This window comes from Poecilia reticulata, linkage group LG10 (assembly GCF_000633615.1).
Source record: "Poecilia reticulata strain Guanapo linkage group LG10, Guppy_female_1.0+MT, whole genome shotgun sequence".
NCBI classification, from domain to species: Eukaryota; Metazoa; Chordata; class Actinopteri; order Cyprinodontiformes; family Poeciliidae; genus Poecilia; species Poecilia reticulata.
In genome coordinates this window covers 10708076-10721499 of record NC_024340.1, presented here as the reverse complement: position 1 = coordinate 10721499, position 13424 = coordinate 10708076, and the positions used below count along the sequence as shown (strand labels likewise).

The following is a 13424-nucleotide window of genomic DNA, read 5'->3' as shown; positions in this document are numbered from 1 at the left end:
CTCTGACGTTAGTGGCTTCTCATTCATGGACTCGGCTCATATATAAACAGCTTCACACGGCTCTGAGGCAGAAGTCAGACTTTGAAACGTTAAATATTTAAACTCGGTCAATAAGGAACTAAACTACCCGGAACTACACAAGGAAGAATCGGAACACCAAAGTCAACTTTAAAACTTTTTTTTTTTTCCTTTCTTTCTTTCGAGCTTTACCGTCTTTTTTTTCTTTCTCTTTACATAGAAACTAACCGGAACAAAGGACTCACTCCAAAGAACAGAATATTATTTCTGTAACTTTGAGCTTGAATATTTCTGCCGTTGAACCTATATGTATTTGGATTTGACACTCATAGCCCGCTGTACTACTATGGTGATAATGGAAGTTCCCACCATCAACTGCGCGTCCCTCCGGTCTCTAATGGAGGGCGACGTCCCGGGCTGCCTGGTGCTGGACTGCCGCTCCTTCCTCTCCTTCAACGCCTCTCACATCTCCGGCTCCACCAATGTGCGTTTTAGCACCATAGTCCGGAGGAGGGCGAGGGGCGGGCTGGGGCTGGAGCACATCGTGCCCAACGAGGACACCAGGAACCGGCTCCTGTCCGGGGAGTACCAGTCCGTGGTGCTGCTGGACGAACGGAGCACGGACCTGGGCCAGGCTAAGAAGGACGGGACGCTGATGCTGGCTGTTAATGCGCTCTGCCGCAGCCCCTGTGGAATCAGGGTGTTTATTCTCCAAGGTAAGAAAATGTTGCGGGTTAGAAACACACTTCGGGCGCTTTGCTGTTACGAAGTGCAGCTGTCACCGTACCAGCTGCTCCTGGTGTMAACAGAGCTCGAAAATAGCCTGCGTGAACAGTTGTCACTCATAAATAAAAGCATGTGCCTTTTGTGTTAAGCTTCAGATTTTTAATGATGTGTTTTGTTCTTTATTTCCAGGTGGATTTGACTGTTTTTCCTCTGAGTATCCAGAGATGTGCACCAAAGCTTCCCCTCCTCAAGGGCTCAGCTTATCCCTGAGTGCCAGAAATCCAGAGAGTGCAGACCCAAACTGCAGTCCCTGCAACACACCTCTATATGATCAGGTTTGCACTTTTTAAAAAACAAAAATTCTCATCCTCCCTTCTCTCCTACTTCCTGTTTKAGTGTTTTGGAGATGACTTATGGTTTGCTTATTTTCTCTGTTCTAATTCAGGGTGGTCCTGTGGAGATCCTGCCGTTCCTGTATCTTGGCAGTGCTTACCACGCTTCCAGAAAAGACATGCTGGACATGCTCGGCATCACCGCTCTGATCAACGTCTCCTCCAACTGTCCCAACCACTTCGAGGACTCCTTTCTGTACAAAAGCATCCCGGTGGAGGACAACCACAAGGCCGACATCAGCTCCTGGTTCAACGAGGCGATAGAGTTTATTGGTGAGTGCAGGTTTTACTAACTAGTTCCTCAGTTGTTAGCACAGCAGACCCCCAGCCTGCCCCAACCTCTGTTCCCTCCCTTTTCTTTCCCCCTTGATTCGCTTGATTTGAAATCTTCAAAAGTTCCCTCCAAAACCCAACCAGCTGGCTCCCTACTCCAGCACAATGGCGGTTACATCATTGCCACCCCTGAGGTGTAGAAGGAGGGATGTCCTTTTTTTTAAATAATAAATTGAAAAGCGGCAGCCCYAAACTAGTTTTGCAGTTTGGACCTGGCTGTGCTTGAATAGATCCCCGCCTTCATAGCTCTTTTTGTTCTGACTGAACAAAGGGCAATTTCTCTTCGCTCACTGTCAGCCTTCCTGCCACTTCAATACCCCCAGCAGGGGTCTGTTCCCCTCTTTTGTCCATTCATTACGCCTCCTTTGGGAGTAACCCCCACTGGTTCACACCCTGCAAAGCTATTAACTGTGTTCCTGTTTGCTAATGAGCGCATTTAAAAAGAAACTGAAAGTGCTGCAAAGGCGTTTTTGTCCTCGTTTCCTGTYAATAATGTAGCCTTATCCATTTGGTGTGTAATCACYTTTGGCTGTTTTGCGGTGATTCTAATTTTCTTCTATGTTTTTTTYCCCTCTCCAACCAGATTCGGTGAGAAACAACGGGGGCCGCGTGTTCGTGCATTGTCAGGCCGGCATCTCCCGCTCTGCCACCATCTGCCTCGCCTACCTCATGCGCACCAACCGCGTGAAGCTGGACGAGGCCTTTGAGTTCGTCAAGCAGCGCCGCAGCATCATCTCCCCCAACTTCAGCTTCATGGGTCAGCTCCTGCAGTTCGAGTCCCAGGTCCTGGCCTCCTCCACTTGCTCCTCGGAGGCGGGAAGCCCGGCGATCAGCAAGAGCAGCACCGTGTTCAACTTCCCCGTCTCCATCCCCGTTCACGCGTCGTCCGGTCAGCTCGCCTTCCGCCACAGTCCCATCACGACCTCCCCCAGCTGCTGACAGAGGTCCCATCAAAAAAAAAAAAACAGACTTTGTTTGGACTCAAAATACCAAGTGACTCCGCACGGAGCACTTCACATAAAGTGATCCATTTGTCCGCTTATGGTGATGCTGGTGTCACCAGACAGAATGGGTGCTGTAGTTTTGGGCCAGTTAACCTGACTCTGCTGGCCAAACCTTCATAGCTTGACCTCATCATTTCAGAGCGAGCTTTAACGACTACCATCAGGCAGTATTCACGCTTCACGTCCTTAATGTGAAAACCATCCCCAGTTGGGAGACGCTAAAGAAGAAGAAGTCCTGAGTATTCTTTCTTTAAAAGACTGATTTCTTGTTTTGATGAAGGCAACTGCTTTTGATAATCACAATCATTTTAAACAAAACTGAGAGGGCTATCAGTTATCTCAGGAACGCTTTTTTTAAACCTCTCGAATCTCTTCGCTTGTTAAATAAAGAAGCAATGCAAACCCATTGCCCAGGAAGGCATATGATTAGAAATGAATGTAACTCATGCTATTAGTAGGTGTGTCATAGAATCTACCTGTTTGGTTTTGAAACAGGTTTATAATTAGATCATAAAACTTTTTTCCTTTCGTTTTCTTCTTCTTTTTTGTTTGCTTGTTGCCTTCCTCGATATCACTGACGATCACGACGTGTTGGGTCAACCGACTTTGAAATACCTCATGTTTTTGTACTGTGTACTGCAGCGCTGCGACGGAACCCCAAAAACTACTAAAACCGGGGGGACCAATCGGTCTATTTGACCATGTTCTGACATATTTATTAACTAAATTAATATATTTCTTTTTAACAGCTATTTTTACAGATGTTTGTCAAAGAGTTTTTTTATACATGTTCAATAAATCTCATTGAGTTTTTGTACTCAGCTGAAGATGTTCTCTTGTGTCTCTTTTATGGCGGCTTATATACTACGCAGATGTTTTTTTTTTTTATCTCCATTTTAAAAAATATCTTACTTTTTATTGTGAAACAAAAGCTGTCTGTTGATCCTCTAGCTAAAGCATAACTTTCACGCCCCGTCATTAAACAAGAAAACTACAGATACAAAGAGCGCTAAAAAAAGAAATAAAAAGACTTCGCAGAAACAAATGAGATGGGATGTTGTCGTACCCGTTTTTACGAGTAGTTAAGATAATTCTCTTTTGTGTCACGTCGAAAGTCCATGACTTCCAAGAAAACAGCAAGTCATGGGCTGCTAAAAGTTTATCACTTAAACTGGATGTTATCTTGAGTTTATTACTTGAATGGGATGTTATCTTGTGCTTTTCATTTTAAAGGCGGCTAAAAGCGATGGACCTGTATGTCACGTTACATTTAAAGCTTAAGGAAGCAGGACATTAGTGACTGCCAATTAAAGGTTTTTTGCCCTTTGTGTTACACCCAATAAAAACTACAAAGATACTAAATCCCAAAAACGCTTTAAAAATGTTTTAGTTGTGGAACTCCTAATAATTTTTTTCCCCCTTAAGACTAATTTCTTGTTCTTATTTACTAAAATTAAAGGTTAGATTTATTTTTTACACTGTTTTTTTTTCTTTTTTTTTTTTTTACAATTTATACATAAAACCTGTTGCACAACGAAGAGTTTTCTTCATTTCCTACAAAGATCAAAGGCCAAAACTTCCTTTTTGTGCCTCTGTTCCCTGTTGATGCGAAGGAATCCCATCATATATCTGCATGAGGATTTTACCAAAATAAGAGGCATGGTGTCATGGTGTCAGCCATTGTTTGGGCCACACTCCGTCTCTGTGAACCCATCTGAGTCCGGGGCAACAGCAGGAGGCTCAAAAAATCAGCTAAGCACCCCCCCCCCCGAACCCTCCTCGCCTCCCTCCCTCTGCGGGCCACAATGGAGGCAGCTGCAAGGCGTTTGGGAAAAGTGTGACAACCAAAGAGCATTCAGGGCTCAGTCAAGCACCGGCTTGTGTCCTCTGCCTCCACATGTTACGGAGGAGGCTGGGGCTCAGTGAATGTGAAAGGGAGAGCAGTGTGCTTGGGTTACAAATTAGCTAAAAGATTGACTGTGACCTGCCGTGTGGTGTGACATTTAAAATAAATGAATGTCGCACTCCTCAGAAACGATACGACTTTTACGCAAAACAACTCTTTGCTGTTATGGAGAGTCTAATTTTGATGGAGGAAAAAAAAAAATCAATTTCAACATGAATACATAATCAGATTACCAGAAACATTTGTTGTCAACTGTAACGAGATGCTCCCTGACAAAGGACTTTTTCAGCTCCCCAGACAATCTGTAGCTTTGGTGACATATGTGTCCCCCCTCCATCCCTTGATTCTCCGTCCTCCAACCCCCCCTTCCACTCCTCCAGCTGCCTTTGTGTCTTTAGATTTCCTGCCTTAAGAAGTTGGCAGAAGTTTGTGTGGAAGTCATTAGGGATGCTTTATGATCTGATGTTAGTGTTTCTCGTGTATGTGACAGACTCTGTTGTCAGCGAGACAATTTCAAAGACCGATCCTTTTTATATGTTTGCTTCTACTGGGTTGATTGTTGGGTTGTGGTCCCGTCTGTATCTGTCACACAGAAGAGGAACAGTGGCTCTTTCAAATTCAATGAGGTTTCAGCTGAAATAATCCTTCGTGCAACAATAGTTACCTTATCTGTCAGACACGACACCCATGACTGAAAGAGAAACCCAACCACACGTTTAATGTGCRGCAATGACACTGCGAAAATTCACACAGAGCGCGTCCAGATATTATTCACAGCGCTTCACTTTTTCCACATAGTTATGTTAAAACCTTATTCCAAATTGTAAGAAGATGAGCTCTTCCCTCATCATTCTACGCACAAATACTACATAATAAAACCAATGTGGTTTTTTTTTGAGGGGGGAAATTTATTAAAAATAGTAAAACAAGAAATCACACTTGTGTTACGTATTCACAGCCTTTCAGCCATAACGTTCAAAATGAGCATGTCTCCACTGCTTGTCCTTCAGATGTTTCTACAGACTAAATGGAGTCTGTGGTGTGAATTCAGTAGATTAGACTTGACTTGGGAAGGTTTCCTACTTTTAATAATTTTACAAAACATTCAGAAGCTGTCCCCCCCGACCCCCCTCTTTGTTGTAATGTCATAAAGTTTATGTGTAGAATTATGTGGGAAGAAAATAATTAAATATACAATTTGGAATAAGGTTAACAAAATRTGGAAAAAGTGAAGCGGCCTGAGCATTTTCCCTTTTCACAGCAACTGAATGTCTTACTGCTCCCGTTAACAGAGAAGTTAGTGCTGCATGTTGGGAAAATGTTGTATGTGCAGCATCTTGCTCAAGTATTATCTTTAATCCTTTCAAATATTGTTACATTACAGTCACATACTTAGGGTTTTATTTGGATGTTATATAATAGACTAACATGAGTGGAAAGAAAGACATGTTAACAAAACATACGACAAATAAACACCTGGAAAATGCACATTCAACCACTCGAATCAGTAGTTTGTAGAACTGATTTAATTACAGTGGCTGTACCAGTTTTGCACGTCAAGAGAGTCAAATTTGTGGTCATTCTTGTTCACAAAACAACCAACTCTTCACCGGATAGGCTTGAAGTTAGGTCTGGACTTTTGTTTGGTTATAAGCTTTCATTTAAGACAGTGGTGTACAAAAGTTTTTGTCAAGTCAAGTCAAAAGCCCTCAAACCAAATAAATATAGTAAAAGAATCACCAAAAATTAGATTGTGAACTGTACATTCAATATTTTGATTAAGAAAAATAAATAGATTCTTTTGTAGTTGTTCCAAATTGCCTGTTTGTATTTTTTTTTTAAAGAAAGAAAGAATTTTTTTTGGGCTCAACTGAAACAAAATATCTAAAAAGAAATATCTGCTCTATACAATAATACCAGCATTATATCACTCTTTCAAAAAATGGTTACCATATTTGCCAACTTTAATAAAATAAGTAAAAGCAGATTTGGTTGCACCAACATTGATGCTTTACCCACACATTTCTTTAAGAAAGTCCTGCCTGTTGTTGCTACTGATCTGATCCAAATAGTAAACTCATYGCTCTCTTCAGGTGTTTTCCCCCAGGCTTTGAAAACAGCAGTTATCAAACCACTGATAAAAAAGAACAATCTGGACAAATCCCTACTGCAGAATTACAGGCCGATCTCCCACCTCCCATTCATCAGCAAAATGATTGAAAAAGCTGTTTTTAAACAATTAAATAACTTCCTAACAATAACAAACTGCTTTGACTCCTTCCAGTCTGGTTTTTGTGCTCACCACAGCACGGAGACGGCCCTTGTAAAAGTGTTCAATGACATCCATATAAATACAGACTGTGGGAGAACCACAGTGCTGGTTCTGTTGGACCTCAGTGCAGCTTTCGACACTGTTGACCACGACATTTTACTGAATCGACTGGAGAGTTGGGTCGGACTCTCCGGTCCAGTGCTCAACTGGTTTGAATCTTACATAAAGAACAGGGATTTCTTTGTTTCAATCGGAAACTTCTCATCAGAGAGGTCAAAGGTCACATGTGGGGTACCCCAAGGTTCAATCCTAGGACCCCTTCTTTTCAATATTTATATTCTCCCACTGGCTAAGGTTATAACAGGACATAGGATTAGCTACCACAATTATGTGGATGATGCACAGCTCTACATTACGATGTCACCAGGTGACTCTGAACCCATCCAATCACTGAATAGATGCTTAGAACAGATCAATGTGTGGATGTGCCAAAACTTTCTCCAGCTGAACAGAAACAAAACTGAAGTTATTATCTTTTGACCTAAAGAGGAGCGAACTAGAATCAATGCACAGCTTCAGTTATTACAACTAAAAACCAGCGATCAGCCCGAAACCTGGGAGTAGTGATGGACTCTGACCTGAACCTTCAGAACCACATTAAGACAGTGACAAAGTCGGCCTTCTATCACCTGAAGAACATCTCTAGGATTAGAGGACTTATGTCTCAACGCGATCTAGAGAAACTCATCCATGCGTTTATCTTTAGCCGCATTGATTACTGCAACAGCGTCTTCACAGGTCTGACTAATAAATCAATCAAACAGCTGCAGCTGATCCAGAACGCTGCTGCTCACGTTCTGACTAAAACCAGGAAGATAGAGCACATAACACCAGTTTTAAAGTCCCTACACTGGCTTCCTGTAGCTCAGAGAATAGACTTTAAAATACTGATGTTAGTTTATAAATCACTGAACGTTTTAGCACCACATTACCTTAAAGATCTGTTATTGTTGTACCAACCGTCTAGACCCCTCAGATCTTCTGGTTCTGGTTCTGCTCTGCATCCCCAACCAGAACCAAATGAGGAGAAGCAGCATTCAGCTTCTATGCATTACAGATTTGGAACAAACTTCCAGAAAACTGTAAAACAGCTGAAACACTGGGTGCCTTTAAATCTCAACTTAAAACCCACCTGTTTAGAGTTGCTTTTGGCTAAATTAGGGTTAGAGTGYGGGTTTTGATGTCTTCCATGTTTTTATGTCTTTAATGTTTTTAATTTCTTTTTCTTTTCTACGTTTTAATGATGTAAAGGCCCCCGGAAAACGTCCCAGTTAAACGACGTTTAACTAAAGTTCTACGGGTTTTAGAGTCCCAGTTGACGGAGTTTCAACTAAAAACCTAGAGGTTGGAGTCCTTGTCAAACGGTGTTTTTGACTAAAGTCCCTGAGGGTTAGAATCCCAGTTAAACAGTGTTTAACTGAAGTCCTAAAGGGGTGCGGGTTTTAATGTTTTTTTCTTTTCTTTTTTCTTTTTAATCTCTTTCTCTTTCTCACTGTTTATTTAATGTCACATGCTGTTTTTATTTTAATTATGTAAAGCACTTTGAAATGCCTTGCTGCTGAAATGTGCTATACAAATAAAATTTTATTGATTTTTTGATTGATTTTGAGTAAAAGTTACGGATTAGTATGGATGTGGTCATCTTATTTAAAAACAATAGAAAAAGTAGGAAGATTTTAATTTGTCAGTGAAATAAAAAAATGAAAGATTCTCCACCTGCATCAACCACTTGCACTGCGGGGCCAAGTTGCTTTTAACTGCAGTTGGAGCCACACAAAATCAGCCTGTGCTGCACTTTGAAAAGCCCCGATCTAAACCATTGCATCCTAAGACAAGCACTTTAAAACGGGATTAGGTTGAAGTGTATTCATGGACCACAGTGGTTCAGTCAAAGCCTAGACCTACGTCCCTGTTAATTATCCGTGGCATGACTCACTTCTCATTATATCTGATTCAGTTTGAGCTCATTTGCAGAAGAAAAAGTAGAGAAGACAGACCTGGTTGTATGTGAAGCAAAAATGTGGTTGTACAAAATGTTGACTCCAGTAGATCTGCAAGCAAATGAATGTCAGGCTTTTCACATTTTTATTTGTAGAAATCTTTTTAAAGATAATGTATACATTTCTACAAATAGAGCTATAATGTGACAAAATGTGTAAAAGCTGGAGTTGTGTAGATACTTTTGGAAGCCACCGCATATTAACAGCCAAAATATATTTTTATCACAAGCCTTATGATGGGGTGGATCTAACTTTCGCCATGCTGACCACAACATACACCCACGCCTTAGAATAAACAGCCAGAGCAGCATGTAGAGGCAAGATAATAACGCAGCTCAAGCAAAACAGCTCTGGTTCTCAAACTACAGTGATACTGTGGTTTTTGCACCTAAAAGACACCTCATCATAAGGCCACGAAGAGCGTCATTTACAGTCAGTGCTGTTTATTTCCTTGTTGTGTTTGGTTAATCGGCCATCTTTAGTCTTCCTGCTATTTTCATCTGTCAACACGTCTCAAGTCAGATGAAAAGAAAGATATGGCTGTTTTCCAATGTTCTTCTCTTATGGCCGTGGGAACAGAAACTGTGAGAAACAAGTAATAGTGACACCATTGCTTTTACCAATGCTCAGAATAAAAAAAATAAAAAAGAGCCATTTGACATTTTATGACAAAAAATGTTTGTGTTTAAATTAAAATGAATACCAAGTAATTTCAAAAATATTTGCGTATAAAAATCCGAAGAGCATAGAGGGGGCAGAAGTAGACCCGCCTTTTGCTGGTGGTCGGTCAATTTCCCAGTCTCCACTCTTTCTTAAAAGTTGTTTTTGTGGAGGGCATGATTGATAGCTGTCSTTTAGACAGATCGTCCTACCTGAGCTGAACTCTGCAGCTCCTCTAAACTTACAAATGGCCTTTTGGTTGCTTCTCTGATTAATGCTCTCCATGTACGGCCGGTGAGTTCAGGTGTCTCTGAAGGTTTTGATGTTGTGTCATAAGCAAAATACAGTAAACGTATATTTCCACTGTGATAAAAAGTGAAAAAAAGAGAAAAGGATGTTGATCATTTTGGCCCGGCATGCACATGACTTTCTAAACATTCTTACTGAGATCCTTTTTGGTTGCAATGCTAGAACAACATTCTGACTTTTTCAGTGTGATTCTACTGAGGGACACTGGGTAATTACACCTCTGCGCTACATTATTACCTTCAAACTGGATTAAGCTTAACACACATCTTGAGTGGGAAGATTTAATCCCCAGATTGATGTCATACAGGACTACGCACGGGGAGTAAATCTGTAAGAGGATTGTGCCGGTGACGGGGAGGGAAGGCCTCTGTGACATCCAGAGCCAAAGAAGCCTCTAAAACTCTGCGATGGCCTGTTATCATCTTCAGATCAACACCTAGAACCTGTTGCCCCACATTTCCAAACCATCCTTTGGAACTGCTTCAAAACCCACAAGCTGTCAATTAAAACATACCACAGCTGCAAAATCCCATTCGCAGAGCTTTGGCAGAAAGAGAACTACGGACGTTGTGACTTTAATAAAGAGCTGCTTGAATTGGTAATATTCTGGGCCCTGCTTCAAGAAGTTGGACAGGCCGCAGTTGCGTGACAGGAGCAGCAATAAGGGCAGATCTGTGGGACGATAACCAAAGATTAGTTTCAGGAATGCGGAGAGATTACATGTGGCAGCAGTGAAGTGACCCGTTCCTTTCTAGCTGGGCTCACCTTCCTTTAGCACTCTGGTCTGGAATGTGGGACAATGGTGCCAGAAAAAATATGTCCGCTCTAAGGGTGAGCACGGTTCCTATCAGATCAGCCGTTGTTTGTGATGGTGAGGCCTGATAAGTCGCATTTGTCATGCCTCGTTGTAGAAAGGTATTTTACTTGTACACTTAAAAAAAAAAAAACACTGTTTGAACCTTTGTTAAACTTAACTGCAACAAATCTTCAAATTATGTGATCAAGTAAAGATAACTTTGAGGAAAAATGAAGTTTAAAGGCAGAAACCACTGGTGGCATAAAAAAAAAACCCCACAAAGGCCCGTCTCAAAACTGCCAAAAGCAAACCATCGGGATGATCCTGAAGGATTTGAGGATTGATAAAGAAACCCTAGTGGGACACGTTTTGGAAGGTGCGCGTCCTGTTGCGCTAACGTAAAGAAAACACAACTTTTACAGAAAAACATGATATTCATACAGAAATGTATGGTGGTAGTAGTTTGATGGTCGTTGCTGCTCTAAGAGGACATGCCGCAACTCAGTCCACCAAAAGACCAGAAAGAGGGTATCTGCACATCAGCATAGGAACTTAAGCTCCAGCACACTGGGCTTGGAGCAGCAGAATGATCCAAGCACATTGGCAATCCATCCATGAACGGCACAAAAGAAGGGTTTGCAGTGACCAAGTAAAGCTTTAAGATTAAATGTGACTCAGATGCTACTGTTCTTAAACCATCAAAGGTAGCTACATTAAAACAATCCTGCAGACAAGTGGACTACAACTCCCCAACAGTGCAATAAATAACTCACTGCCAGTTATTGCAAACATTTAATCAGATTGATTTGGGTAGTTTTTTGGAGTTTTTTTTTGTTTTGTTTTGTTTTGTAATAAATTAAACCATCCATCTAAAACTGCTTTTGTATTTACTAAGTAATTTTTTTTCCTGAGGTTAAAAGTTAACAATAACATCACTGTAAATCTAAAAAGGCAATAGTAGGAATCTTAAACATATTTCAATCTTAAAAAATCCCTCATATTTTCAAGCAAGAGCTGGGAGGGAAAAAAAAAAACAACAACATCTGAACCCTTTTAGAGCTTCCTTCACTCCTCACAGTCTGAACAGAGCCTGTAATTTTCCACTCGCTGCAGCCGCGCTGTTGCGTTCACAAGCAGAGGTCAGATCCTGTATGGAGTATTCTAAGAATGTGTGGCATCCTGTCTTCTTATAGCAACCGAACTTTGACTACATGATGTCATCCCAATGGGGTAAACATATGTGGAGACATAAATAACAAAGCTGTTGACAGATGTATTTGATTCCTTCAACAGCTCAGATGCATGCAAGTTTTTTTTTTTTGTTTTCTTTGGCTCACAGACAACTTTTCATGAGCGCCAAGACCGGTTATGCCAGCTTACTCACTGGTCTTGACCTAGAAACTGAAAAGAAAAAAAAAACAAAACAAAAAAAACAAAACGTAGCTTAGAAAGGAACTAAACCACTGCCCTACTTAGTACAGAGGCATTCTATAGATGTGACTAAAATTCAGAGCGATTAATGACAGGAACAAAAATATGTCTTGTGTTCTGGTGAATATGGAGGCACTACAGCATAAATCACGCCTGAGAAAAGCCTTGAGGAGAAGCACGGGACCTCCATCTCTGAAACTCTAACAAAGAATGGTTCATGAGCTGCAGAAATCCTCATGACTTAAATAAGATGATGCCCTTGTTTCTCTCGGAGCATTACTTTAGGTGTTTTTTTTCTCCCTTTAAAAAACTCGTAGCAAGTATTTTTTTTTGGTTTTGTTTTTGCTGGAGCAATGGGAAAAGCTGCATCTCATATACAAATAGTTCATTTGTTTCTACTAGTACAACTTGAAAAGTTAAACTCATGTGTAGATGTATTGCATGCAGAGCATTGTTTCAGTTTATTTGAATAATTATTGCTTACAGCTAATGGAAACCCAAAATGGAGTTTAACACACACAAAAGTGATAGTTTTTTTTGAGACCAGGAATATATTTATATTTTGTATTATGTAAAATTCTTATTTTGTGAAGATATAAAATGTAGATTGTCATTAGCCATTATTGTCATGTAGATTGTCATTAGCCATAAGCCATAATTGTTCTCTCCTACTTTTGAATTTCTGAATTCAACTTTTAACTTATATTCTTCTTTGTTGTATCTGATAAATATCTGACTCCCAGTCAGTAGATGACTTCACGCTGAACGTCACAGGGCTTACAAAAAGAGTTTACTGTTGCACATTTTTGAGACATAGTTGCGCAAAATGTAATTTTTTTTCTCCTTTAAAGGTGATCAGAGTTACAAGCCAAAAAAGCAGAAAACAGTTTTAAAGGAAACACGTGTCATGTTCATGACAGCGTTTCGTCTGGTTTTACAATCGGCTGCCTTTAATCTTGTTCAAAAATGTTCAGGCTATACTCGTGGCGTCATCCATTTTCTCCAGTTTTCTCAGTACGCGTGGCGTTTGCGTGTTTTTAAAAATGACCGTTTTCGTCAGCGCAACTATCATGAAGTCTGATGTGGTGATACCAGTTTTTACTTCATTTTTTGCTCTTATTCACTGGATGAGCCAGCCGTGAATCACTGATGATCACATGTTCAGTATAATGTGAATCATCAAAGCCACCCATTAATCAGGGTGTATCATCCTGAAGCAATTTTAGTGGTAAAATGATTCAAATATTAGCAGAGATTTTCTAACCTCTTTTTGGGACGTACGTGGCATTTTACGCACTCCTTCATCTTCCATGCATCTGTTCTCGATTGATTTATTAAAATCTTATGACAGAAATAAAAGTAAATCTTTTGGTCATCTGACTCTCTCTCAGTAGAGATGTTAAACCTTTTTCTAGTACGTTCCAGAGGGGCCCCTTCCTTCCCACTTTCTCTCTGCCTGTGAGGATTTACAGCATTGAAGTCTGCTCACCTTCTTTTTTCCACGTACATTATATGTG

At 40.7% G+C, this 13424-nt stretch overlaps 1 protein-coding gene across 1 annotated transcript; it reads left to right on the top strand.

The window, feature by feature from the left end:
• On the top strand, positions 1-3300 carry dusp1 (dual specificity phosphatase 1). Its single transcript, XM_008419915.2, has 4 exons — positions 1-734; positions 934-1079; positions 1190-1409; positions 2053-3300. The coding sequence occupies exons 1-4, from the start codon at positions 326-328 to the stop codon at positions 2406-2408; spliced, it is 1131 nt and encodes a 376-aa protein (XP_008418137.1). The 5' UTR covers positions 1-325; the 3' UTR covers positions 2409-3300.
• The last annotated feature ends 10124 nt before the right edge of the window (positions 3301-13424 follow it).